This window comes from Prosopis cineraria, unplaced genomic scaffold (genome assembly GCF_029017545.1).
Source record: "Prosopis cineraria cultivar Desert tree isolate PC_DT_omini unplaced genomic scaffold, ASM2901754v1 PC6, whole genome shotgun sequence".
NCBI lineage: Eukaryota > Viridiplantae > Streptophyta > Magnoliopsida > Fabales > Fabaceae > Prosopis > Prosopis cineraria.
Genome location: NW_026555337.1, coordinates 40,526,563 through 40,540,099, shown reverse-complemented (window position 1 = coordinate 40,540,099; position 13,537 = coordinate 40,526,563). Strand labels below are relative to the sequence as shown.

Here is a 13,537-nt window from a genome sequence, read left to right as displayed (position 1 = left end):
ATAAAGCCTCTATTACATTTGACTATATATAAAATATATTAATACTAGTTAATTTAACTAATGCAAAAGAAGACCAAAATTAATTAGAATCACAACTCCATCTTTGAATTTTTATATAGATGCTTATTTATCTTTCATTATACATAAATGCAATTATTATTAGTTATGATATAACAAAGAGGAAAATATAATAACTTCCCTTTCATTTTGTTAAATAGAGATTTCTCATATGTCTTCAAAACTGACGTCTTAGTCTAATTTGAAACACTGTTAATTAATAATATTTCGTTAAAGATTCTAAAATACTTAAATTTTTTTACATAATTATGTTGCAAATTTAGAATTATTAATTTTCTGTTACAATCTAATGGTCTCCTCTCCTCCTAATTAAAGAACTTTAAAAATGATTTAAGTATGACAAAATTTAAATAAATGATTCGAAAATATTGTGCTAAGATCAATAAAACTTAAATAAAAATAAATATACATTATTATTTCCACGCGTATCCTAAATGCAGACGGGGTCAAAGGTCAAAACTAGTATAAAATGACTATTGTCGAAGCTCTGGGCTTGGAGGTGATATTGGAAGATGAAGATGAAGAGGGGTGCCAAAGTCGTTGATGCCCTCGTCAGCGTCTTGTGTTGGTGTGTGATTCTGTGTGTGAGGCTTGGCGTCTCGCACAGCAACACAACAGTAGTGAAAGTGGGAGTTGTGGTTGATGTGTCCCTGCCAGCTGGCAGCATAGGATTGAGCTGCATTAACTTTTCCCTCTCCGACTTTTATGCCTCTCATTCTCATTACAAAACCAGGCTCCTCTTGCACCTCCGAGACCCCGGCTCAGACCTCATTACTGCAGCATCTCAAGGTTCTCTCTCCCTCTCTCTCTATATCATCTACATGCAAGATGTGTGTGTGTGTGTGTGTGTGTGTGCATAGGGTGTTGTTGGTTTGTGCCTGTGACACTCACTGGATATCCAAATTCGTTTTCTTGAGTTTCCTTCTCTTTCCCCTTGGCATAATGTTTTGTTGTTTTAGGACCCTTTGTTTCTTTTTTCTTTTTTAAATGAAAAAGTCACTTAATTTTTTCCAAAAAATTATTTTTTTATAAATTTTTATGATATTTGTTTAATCTTTAGAAAATTACCAAAATTTGAAAAAAAAAATCTGATTATTTTAAGAAGGGAGAATTTCAATAAAGACCCTTTAACTATACTTAATTACATTCAAAGCCCCTATATTTTTAAAATTTCACTGCAATTCAAGGGTATTAATTTGATATTGAATTTTTGAGAAAAATAAAAAAATTGCCCCTTCTTTAAATTAATATTAGAACTGTCATACTTCACTTGTTCATTTACTTGCTGGATATTATTAATTGCACTACTTCACTTATTGATTTCTATACTATATGTTGTTCATTTATTTATAGAGTTTATTGTCTTACTTTACTTGTTTATTGTCAGACTTTTGTTTAATTTCATTTCAAGGAAATAAAAAAGTTAACTAGGACAACTAACAGCATTTTATAAGTAAATAAATAAGTGAAGTAGGGCAATTAATAAGTGAATTAATAGAAAAGTTTTAATATTAATTTAAAAGAGGGGCAATTTTATCATTTATTTTAAAAATTTAATATCAAATTAATACTCTTAAATTGTAATAAATTTTCAAAAATATAGGGAATTTAAATGTAAATATGTTTGGTCAAGAGTCCTTTGTTGAAATTCTCCCTTTTAAAAAACTATTTTGGATAATTTCTTAAAATAATTTGATACAGTAAATGAGGGAGAATATTTTAAAAATGCTGAAGGCACGAAAATATCATAAATTTTGAAATAATTAAACAATAAATGATTTTTATAAAAGAGAAATCAAGAAGAATATTATAAAATTTAAAAATAATTAACTAATAACTAACTAATATAAATGAAAAGCTTCTCTTATCATTAGAACCAAATTAAAAAAAATGGTAAATTCAATTAGGGATAGATTTTGAAAAGAAGAAATAAAATTTAAACATAAACAACTTTAATCTTCACAAGTTTAGCAACTAGGCACTATATCAAGGGACAAGCTAGGGACCACCTTATGATGAATTCCCATATTCATCACTATTCAGTTTTTGAACTTCCACCAACCACATTTTTGCACCATGTGGGTATCTTCATCACAACTATATATCCAAAGTCAAAAATAAGTATTTTTGTCCCAAAAAAAAGTATAAAATTATGAAATTCCTGGATGATCAATGATGAACAGTTGCAGATCTTATCAAAACAGAGGAAGTGCAAGCAATAATAGGACCATCAACATCAACGGAGGCCAACTTTGTGATCAGTCTTGGAGAGAGAGCCCATGTGCCCATTGTAACATTTTCGGCTACAAGTGCTTCTCTTGCTTCACTTCAAAGTCCATATTTCTTTCGAATCGCACAAGTTGATTCAGCTCAAGCAAATGCCATTGTCGCAATTGTCGAAGCTTTTGAATGGAAACAAGCGGTGCCGATTTACATAGACAACAACGATTATGGGACGGGGCTCATTCCCTTCTTAACCAATGCTCTGCAACAAGTGTATGTTCGAATTCCATATCTCTGTCGCATTTCCCCTTTAGCCACTATTGATGCCATTAGAGGAGAGCTCTACAAGCTGATGACCATGCAAACTAGAGTGTTCATTGTGCATGTATCTCCTGATCTCGGCTCTACTCTCTTCCCCATAGCTCAACAGATTGGAATGATGACCGAGGGCTACGTTTGGATCGTAACAGATGGATTGGCTAATGTGCTTAGCTCTCTAGATTCCTCTGTGATGGATTCAATGCGTGGTGTATTGGGTGTGAGGACCTATATTCCTGAAACAAAAGAGCTAGATGATTTTAAAGTTCGATGGAGAAGAAAATTCCTACAAGACAATCCAACCGAGGTTGATACTCATCTGAATGTTTTTGGATTATGGGCTTATGATGCAACTACTGCATTAGCCATGGCTGTTGAGAAGGTCGGAATCACCAAGCATGGCTTTCTCAAAAGTAATATTCAAAATCTTGGAGTTTCAATGAATGGTGAAATGCTACGTGAAGCTTTATCCAACACAAAATTTCAAGGCCTCAGTGGAGAGTTTACTATCGTGGATGGGCAATTAAAGGCATCGATGTTTGAGATAATAAATGTGATTGGTAGTGGAAAGAGGAGAATAGGATATTGGACATCATGGAATGGACTGGCTGGAAGCCTGGATTCATCTTCATACAAACTAGCATCCATTGTATGGCCAGGGGATCAAAACTTCGTTCCAAAAGGTTGGGCCATTCCAACACATGGCAAGAAGATGATGGTAGGAGTTCCAGTGAAAATCGAATACACTAAATTCGTGAAAGTAACTCGTGACCTAGTCACCAATAGAATCGAGGTCACTGGTTTTTGCATAGATTTTTTCAGGGCTGTTTTAGAAGAGCTGCCTTATGCTTTGCCATATAAGTTTATCCCTTTTGCTAAACCCAATGGCGAGAAAGCAGGAACATACAATGAGCTGATCAACCAAGTCTATTTGAAGGTACATAAATTAATCCTACCTTGATACTTTGTCTGATCATTATGTTTACTTGAAATAAATCATGATAAAAATATATTTTCCTATTGACAGAACTTGGATGCTGTGGTGGGGGATATCACAATCACAGCAAACAGGTCTAAATACGTGGATTTCACGTTGCCCTACACTGAATCTGGTGTAACAATGGTCGTTCCAACCAAAGACAACAGGAAGAAGAATGTATGGGTCTTCTTAAAGCCATTAACTTGGGATCTTTGGGTGACAACTGCTTGCTCTTTTGTATTCATTGGGTTTGTAGTGTGGGTGTTTGAACACCGAATAAACGAACATTTTCAAGGGCCTCTGTCCCATCAGATTGGCACCTCCTTATGGTTTTCTTTCTCAACCATAGTTTTTGCACAGAGTCAGTCCTCCTCTTCTCTTTCACTTTTCCTAAATGATTTTGATTAAGATGCAAATATTATAACACGTGATTGATTGAATGGCATTACAGGAGAGAGAGTGACGAGCAACTGGAGTAGATTTGTGGTGATCATATGGTTCTTCGTGGTTCTAATTCTGGTTCAAAGCTACACTGCTAGTTTAATAACACTCCTAACAGTTGAGCAGCTTAGCCCAACTATAAGAGAAGTGAATTTACTCATAAAGAACAGAATGAATGTTGGTTACAAGAGAGGTTCATTTATACATGAAATCTTGAAGGAAATGGGTTTCCTTGATTCTCAGCTGAAGGCGTATAACTCAACAAAGGAATGCGTGGAACTATTCGAGAGAGGAAGTGCAAATGGAGGCATTGCTGCTGCGTTTGATGAAGTGCCATACGTGAAACTCTTTCTTCAAAGTTACTGCTCTAAGTATACCATGGTAGAGCCCACTATTAAAACCGGTGGCTTTAGCTTTGTAAGTTGCATTGTGTAGTTCAACAACTCCACATCATGTCGGTCTCTATCATGTATCTTTCATTCATGGTACTCTCTTGAATTTCAGGTGTTCCCCAAAGGATCTCCTCTTGTAGCTGAAATTTCAAGAGCAATATTGAACGTTACTCAAGGGTATAAAATGAAAGCCATAGAGAATGCATGGTTCAAGGAAAAAAGCTGTTATGGTTCTGATGCATCAGTTTCATCCAATAGTCTAGGACTTGAAAGCTTTTGGGGGCTATTTCTCATTGTAGGAGTTGCTTCTGGTCTAGCTCTCATTTTCTTTGCCATTAACTTCCTATATCAACATGAACATATTTGGTTGCATTATGATCCCGGGACATCCAGGTGGAAACGAATTGAGGGCTTGATAAGGATGTATTACCAGAAAGATCAAAGCTCTCACACTTTCAAAAAAAGGGAAATGCAAGATAAGAGTGGAACTCGTTGCCTGCATGATATAGTTGAAGTTGAGGCATCTCCAACTACATAATGCACCCTAAGTCCAAGTAGCCTTCTACCTCAAGAACCACAAAGCTGATATATTATTGGTAAATCAAGTCTGAGGACTTTCTGTGAATGCCATTGAGTTGCTGGGCAAGTTCCTAAGCATTCAATCAATGCGTTGCATAAATATTATAATTTGTTATAATTTTACTTTGTATTAAACTTGTATAAATAAAAAGTTTGTTTTAAGAAATTAATTATTTTGATCAAGAAAAGTAAGTTTAAAAATGGAATTTTATGAAATAAGAGATACATTAAAAATTTTGGTTCTCTATTTAATATATATTAAATTTGGAAAAAATATTAGGATAAAATCATTACCAGTTTTGGAAATCAAGATGTCAATTGTCTATTTTTCATGTAAATCAAGTTTCTTGGACAAAACTAATTTATGAAAATGATAAAAAACAGTAGTGTAGTGAAACCATAAGACTGTTATAAAGGGGGAAAAAAGGAACCCATATGACCAATGTTTGTTCTGTTCTGAACTGGGCTTTTTAAAAGCCCACCGAAGATATAAACTATATCCATCAAACTTGAGCGTTTGCAAGGGAATGCAGGGAGTCTCATCCTCCCTGATACGGACCTGACAAGCTTCATACAGGAGCCCTTTGATTCTTGGTTAACGTTCATCATCCATAACCATAACCAAAATGATCGATGGAGGATCACTTTTGGCGTGATTTGCTGGAAGCTGGGGGCCGCTAGGAACAGAAGAGTTTTTAATTGGGGATTCCCTGACTTTCTATCACATTGTTAGTGAGATCACCTTATTCGATCCAATATTACTCTTACTAGCGTTGTTATCTAACTTTTTCTGGTAACATTGTAAATGTCTTTTTTCATTTTTTTTGGTAGATCTCGGCTCATTTTGCTACAGACAGGATACTGCTGTAATTCGGTTTTTTTTTTTTTTGTTGAGTAATGATATCCCCATTTCCTCAAAATAAAAAGCTCAATTATATCATTTGAGCTTTAAAAGCCCAACTGTATCGTGGATTTGCCGGCGGCAGATCAATCATACGTGAATCAAATTCAGTCAACTAACGAGGACTTGACGATTAGAGATTTAAACAGTTTAATTTAAAATCTTATGTTTGAGTTTTAAGATATGTAGACTTGCAGTTGAGCACACAAAGTGTGTCTCACCAATAATATCCTCAAAACTACCACATTAAAGGCTCAACCTATACAAGAATCTGGATTAATTTGAAATGGGGTGGACAAACAATGAATTCAAAATACCCACACTCCACGTGATATTAGGTGGGAAACAAAAAAAAAAAATCAAATTCAATCAGTTGTTATCCTCTCAGGATAACATTGAATTCAATCAGTATGATTGATTAAGTTGTTATCCTCCCGATAACTAGAGGAGAACATTAAATTCATGACATTAAATAATGTCTTTGAGTAAATAGTTTAATTCAATTTTCATTGTATAAGAAATAAATTAATGAAAGAATATTAAAAGATTAAACTATTAGTAGTAATTTTCTATCTTATACTGTGTGTGTGTCTGTGTGTTTCTTTTTGCAAATGTCGGTGTGGAAATTAAATTAAATTAAATAGTTTTGAGTCATGAATATGGGAATAGCCTGGAAATAATTAATTAACGTCAAGAGGGTTAGCAAATTTCCTATGATTGGCCTTTTCTGTATTTAGGAATAGAGTAATAATTTTCTTAGATATTTATCATCCTTAGTTTTTCTTTAAAAAAACCTATGCGTATGGAATATTGAAAACTTTGAAAGCAACTACTTAAAATATAATTTTGGGCTAATTAGGAAGCCGTTTCCTGGAGAGAGAAACATGGCAATGAACCGATTACTCCTTTCACTTATAATCACTTTTAATAATTTCATGCATATTAAAAAAGTTAATTTAATATCATAAAAAGAATTATATATATTTTCATTTTTACCTTTAACTTTAAATAATGATACAACTAAATTAAATATTTTTACACTATTAAAAAGAGTAAAATTAAAAAAAATAATTTAATTATTGTAAAGTGTTCTATATTTTAAATTAAAATTTACTTATATAAAGTGTCTTATAAATAAGATTGGAGGGAGTATGTGAAAAAAAACAAAGTCTTTTCTGTATAATGACTTGCAAGTCAATGTTTTTATGTGCATAAACAAAAGTACTCTGTTAAAGTATTATTTTCATATTTATTTATGAGAGAGTTGTGGGAAAAAAGTGGCAGTGTTGGAATAACATTCCATTCGGTAGAAAGACGAAACAAAAAGATTAGCTGAAGAAAAATCAAACCAGTGAAGCACCAATTAATACCATGCAACGAATTCTTTTCTGTATAATGACTTTCTCGGTCAATACATGTTTATTTTACCCCACGCTTTTCTATTTCTGCTGATTTCTAATGTTGCTTAGGTTTTGCCCCTTCAAAAAAGAGTTAATTTAATTTGATGTTATTTTTGTAAAATATATTGCAAATATCAAATTATTTATTTTTAATTTTAAAATATTTTAATTTGTACAAAAGAGCATAAATATATAACATTGATAATATAAAATTTAAATTTTTAAAAAATAAAAATTGGTTCTTAGCCCCAACTCTAAACCTGATTAATTAATAAAAGTCGAGATTGAAAAAATGGTTAACTTTAAGATAAAAATACTTCCAGGTTCGAGCTCTTTTGAATAGAGCCTTGCCCATTTCCTTCTGAATTATTTTTAATTTAATATTTCAGAAACCAAGCATAGGCTCCTCTTCGGATGGGTTGAAACTAGAAAATTAATGGTAGCGACAACATAATGTAAAAAAAGTGTCAATTTAATTTGAAAATAGTTTAAATAAAATGAAGTCATCAATCGATCAATAATCTAGTGACTTCCTTGTGTTTTGGGTTTGAATAATCACAATTATATTACTTTTAGTTATTTTAATTAAACATTTCAATATTGGAAGAATCTCGCTGAAGGACTAGTCAAGTGAGAAATTTTCATTAAAAAGACCAAAAGAATATGAAATACTTTTGCAAATCTTGGGAACTAAAGTGCAAATAAGTTGTCAAGTAAATGTATTGAAATGACCTTGATGAACGCGAGAAATTATTTTAACATATTACTTTTCAGGGGTCATTTGCATTCTAACGAATCTGAAAATGCAGGATGAGATTCGTTGAAATGAACTTGTTAAATACTCTATCTATTTAAAAATACAAGATACTTTTTAAGAAGTTGGGTGTTAAAAAATGTAAGATATTTTATTTTTCAATATATAATTATTACTTTTTTTTTCATAAGTGTCTCTATTAAATAAATCACTTTATATTTATTTTATGATGAAACATTATATTAAATAGAAATAAATATAAAAAGATAAAGTTAGTTTAAAAATAAATAATTATTTTATTGAGGGGTAAAATTTAATTAAAAATATCTTATATTTTTTAACAAAATGAGTATTAGGTTATATATGTTTGCTGTTTGCTAATTTTTATTTGTCAATTTTTAAAAGTCACTTGAACGTTAACAATACTATTAAAAAAAAAACACTTTTTACTTCCCTTATTCACATTGGTTAGAAATGAATGTGTTAAAAAGCTAGATTAATCTTGTCATTTTTCTAATTCTTACTTATATATATAGTTAAAAGGATCACTTCCAACACCACAAAAACACACAGTAACTTAGCGACGGAAATTTGGAACAAATTTTTGTTGCTAATTTATCACAAATTCATCGCTAATTCATTCGCTAATTTACTGATAGAATTTAGCGACGGAACATTCTGTCACTAAAAAATCAATTACTATTTTGTTGTTAAACCATTACAAATAATTTTATTGACGCCATTTTGCAACAGATTGTTCCATTGCTAAAAATTCTGTCACTATTCCGTTGTTAGACCATCAAAAATAATTTAGCAAAGGAATTTTTTGATGGAAATGCTCGTTGTTAATTCTCAGGATGTGTATTCTCATTCTGTGACAACATTTGCAATGAAATTTTTCATTGCAAACCTTTCCGTTGTAATTCCATCACTAATTGTTTTAAATTTTATTATATGATTTATAATATATATTTAAATATAATTTATTTAATAATTTATTATTATGCTATAAACAAATAATTTTATAATTATAATTTATTATTTTAAATTATTTAGATATTACTAATAATTATAATAATTTAAATTATATATTTAATTATTTGTTGATAACATAGTAATATATCTAATTATTGTTATTTAAAAATTAAAATATTTTTAAAAATAATTTAAAAATATAAAATGTTACATATTATAAAAATTATAATAAAATATATGGTGATAATAAATTATTTGTTCATTTTAATATTAAATTTTTATCAAAAAATAATTTTTTAAAATTATAATATAATATAAAATAAGTATTATATAAAAAATTAATTTATTTTATTGATAAATAAAAATAATGTTAAATAAAATAAATATATTTAAATTATATATTTATTGATACATACATACATACATACATACATACATACATACATATATATATAAGTGTGTGTGTGTGAGCGGTTAAATATTGTATATTTAATTTATCAATTAAAGATTAAAAATTTTCTTCAGCTCAACTGATAATAAAGTTAGACACAAAGGCTCACGTAGGTGTGAGATTATGGGTTTCAAACTTAACTATATTAAATATTTTTATGCTAATAAAAAAAATAAAATTGAAAAAAATAGTTTAATTATTGTAAAGTGTCCTATATTTTAGGTTAAGAATTACTTTTATAAAGTATCTTATAAATATGACCGGAGGGAGTATATGTAAAAAAACAAAGTCTTCTCTGTATAATGACTTGCAAGTCAATGTTTTTATGTGCATAAACAAAAGTACTTTGTTAAAGTATTATTTTCATATTTATTTATGAGAGATTTGTGGGAAAAAAGTGGCAGTGTTGGAATAACATTCCATTCGGTAGAAAGACGAAACAAAAAAGATTAGCTGAAGAAAAATCGAACCAATGAAGCACCAATTAATACCATGCAAGCAAGTCTTTTCTGTATAATGACTTTCTCGGTCAATACATGTTTATTTTACCCTACGCTTTCTAATTCTGCTGATTTCTAATGTTGCTTAGGTCTTGCCCCTTCAAATAAGAGTTAATTTAATTTGATGTTATTTTTGTAAAACATATTGCAAATATCAAATTATAAATTAAAGAACTAAGAATAATTTTTAAAATTGTAGCTATCACTTTGGTTATTTATACACTATCTTCAATTTAAAAGAAATGTAATAAAAACATTATACATTACCTGTAGTTAAAGTCTTTTTTGTTATTCTTGATCCTAAAAAAAATTCCTTTTGTTGTTTTTAACAAAAGTTTCTGCATTTTGCTTTTAGTCTGAAATTAAAGTTAAAGCCTTCACCATAAAAAAAAGGTTTATATATATATATATATATATATATATCAGTTTTTCCCAAAATTTTAACTACATTAACAAGAAGATATCATGGGACCGGATACCAGTCCTGGAGCAAGAATGTGGACCGGGTATGTCAGGGCTCAAGCCACCCATTTTGGTAAGCTCAAGCTTTAAAAATTGGGATGTTTCAGTATAAAAAGATTTTTAAGTTCTGAATAAACAAGCTCGTTCTACTTATTTAAGCCCATGCATATTTTTTTAAACTCAAAAAATTAGTGTATTTTAAATCAATCGATTAGATTTAGACTTTAAAATATGTATTTTTTAAGTTAGGATTTGTATTATTTATTTTTAATTTTAAAATATTTTAGTTCGCACAAAAGAGCATAAATATATAATATTGATAATATAAAATTTAATTTTTTAAAAAAATAAAAATAAGTTCTTAGGCCCAACTCTAAACCTGGTTAATTAATAAAAGCCGAGATTGAAAAAATGGTTAACTTTAAGATGAAAATACTTCCAGGTTCGAGCTCTTTTGAATAGAGCCTTGCCCATTTCCTTCTGAATTATTTTTTAATTTAATATTTCAGAAACCAAGCATAGGCTCCTCTTCGGATGGGTTGAAACTAGAAAATTAATGGTAGCGACAACATAATGTAAAAAAAGTGTCAATTTAATTTGAAAATAGTTTAAATAAAATGAAGTCATCAATCGATCAATAATCTAGTGACTTCCTTGTGTTTTGGGTTTGAATAATCACAATTATATTACTTTTAGTTATTTTAATTAAACATTTCAATATTGGAAGAATCTCGCTGAAGGACTAGTCAAGTGAGAAATTTTCATTAAAAAGACCAAAAGAATATGAAATACCTTTGCAAATCTTGGGAATTAAAGTGAAAATAAGTTGTCAAGTAAATTCATTGAAATGACCTTGATGAATGCGAGAAATTATTTTAACATATTACTTTTCATGGGTCATTCGCATTCTAACAAATTTGAAAATGCAGGAGAAAATCTGTTGAAATAAACTTGTTAGACACTCTCTTTGTCTTTAAATGTAAGATATTTTTAACTTTTTAAAGTGTAATTATTATCTTTTTTTTAAATGTCCATATTAAATGAATCACTTTATATTTATTTTAGGGTAAAACACTCTAATAAATAGGGATAAATATAAAAAAATATTATTAGTTTGAAGACAAGTAACTACTTCATTAAGAGATGAAATTTTGTTAAAAATATTTTAAATTTTTTAACAAAATGAGTATTAGGTTATGTTTGCCGTTTTGCTAATTTTTATTTGTCAATTTTTTAAAACTCACTTGCACGTTAACGGTACTGCTAAAAAAACACTTTTTACTTCGCTTGTTCACATTGGTTAGAAATGAATGTGTTAAAAAGCTAGGTTATGCTTGTCATCTTTCTAATTCTTACTTATATATATAGTTAAAAGGTTCACTTCCAATCTAGTTTGAGCCTCTCTTAGTTTAGAGTCGAATGCCACTATTTCCCCTTCATGAAAACATGTAATGCATAAATGTAGTGTTATATATAAAATCAAGCAAATGGAAGCTAAGTTATAATCATCATATTTTAGCACATATTAATGCATAAATATGGATATTTTATAGGTATAAAATAAATATACATCATACGATTCATGAGTTACAAGAACAGTCCATCTCTTGATTATTTCATTATTTATTTTTTCTTCTCTTCTTCCTTCTATTTTACTTTTAATTTGAATTAAATCTTTGAATTTTTCACCTAAAATTAATATATCTTTTGGTCAAAAAAGTTTCTATCAGCTTATTATTTTTCAAGCGCATTGCATACGGCAAAAAAAAAAAAAAATCTGTTCAAATATGAAATGTAAAAGAATTTATAATATTCACAAATCATGTGTACGTAATACGTTAAGATGTGAATTGTGTGATCCTTAGTGTAGGAAGAGGGGAAGAAGTCCTACAAAAGATTTATAAACTTATTGTCTCTAATATGATGAAGCTTCTATTTGACTATATATAAAATATATTAATATTAGTTAATTAATTGCTAATACAAAAGAAGACCAAAATTTAGAATCACAAGTCCGTCTTTGGATTTTTATATCTATTCTTATTTATCTACACTATATATAAATGCAATTATTATTAGATATGATATAACAAAAAGGAAAATACAATGGCTTCCCTTTCATTTTGTTAAATAGAAAATTTCCTTATGTTTTCAAAATTTACATCTTAATCCAATTTGAAATACTGTTAAAAATATTTCGTTAAAAATTCTTAAATATTTAATTTTTAATTTATAATTCTGTTGAAAATTTAGAATTATTAATTTTCCATCACATTGTAATAGTATACTCTCCCCCTCTAATTAAAGAACTTTAAAAATGACTAAGTATGGAAAAATTTAAATAAATGATTCGAAAATAGTGTGCCAAGATCAATAAAATTTAAATAAAAATAAATAGAGATTATATTAAATAATTTAACAACAATTATATTAAATTTATATTTCATTAAGTTTTTTTACATATATGGTTAAAATATTATTTTAGCCAACTTATTATGTATTTAAATTTTTAAAAATTATTAAATAAATAGTTTTACACAACTAAAAAATAAATTTTCAAATTATTTAGTAGTGGTAGTGGGTCCTTTTTATACAAAAAACAACTAAAAATTTTAAAACATGTATTAAAAATAAAAAATGCATTAAAATTTTTTTTGTAACTTAAAGGAATTTTAGGTAACATCCGTGTTTAAAGAGGGATATTTTAAGGAAGTTTGTGTTTGGTCACTATTAATTTTAAGGAAGGTTAATATAATTTTAAAATAAAAGAGAGATATATGTATCTAAGATAAAATAAAAAGAATGTTACAATATTTGTTCTATAAATATATATATATATATATATATATTTTTCGAATTAATCGACGGTCAAGTCGGATTCTTCATTCCTCCGCTGCGAAGCAATGACAAGAAAATTCTTCGACTGATTGCAGAAAACAAGAACAGTCATCATGTAAAGCAAAGAAATCACCTTTGACCAGTAACACAGCAAAAAAAATAAAAACATCCCTCTCTCAGTCTCTTGGTTAAATTTCCACGCGTCTCCTGGATGCAGACTGGTTCAAACGTAAAAACCAGTATAAA

General features: G+C 29.0%; 1 protein-coding gene across 1 annotated transcript; it reads left to right on the top strand.

Annotated features, from left to right (window-relative positions):
- The first annotated feature begins 590 nt into the window (after window positions 1-590).
- On the top strand, window positions 591-5,036 carry LOC129314171 (glutamate receptor 2.7-like). Its single transcript, XM_054957536.1, has 5 exons — window positions 591-867; window positions 2,262-3,556; window positions 3,647-3,959; window positions 4,050-4,456; window positions 4,544-5,036. The coding sequence occupies exons 1-5, from the start codon at window positions 591-593 to the stop codon at window positions 4,967-4,969; spliced, it is 2,718 nt and encodes a 905-aa protein (XP_054813511.1). The 3' UTR covers window positions 4,970-5,036.
- The last annotated feature ends 8,501 nt before the right edge of the window (window positions 5,037-13,537 follow it).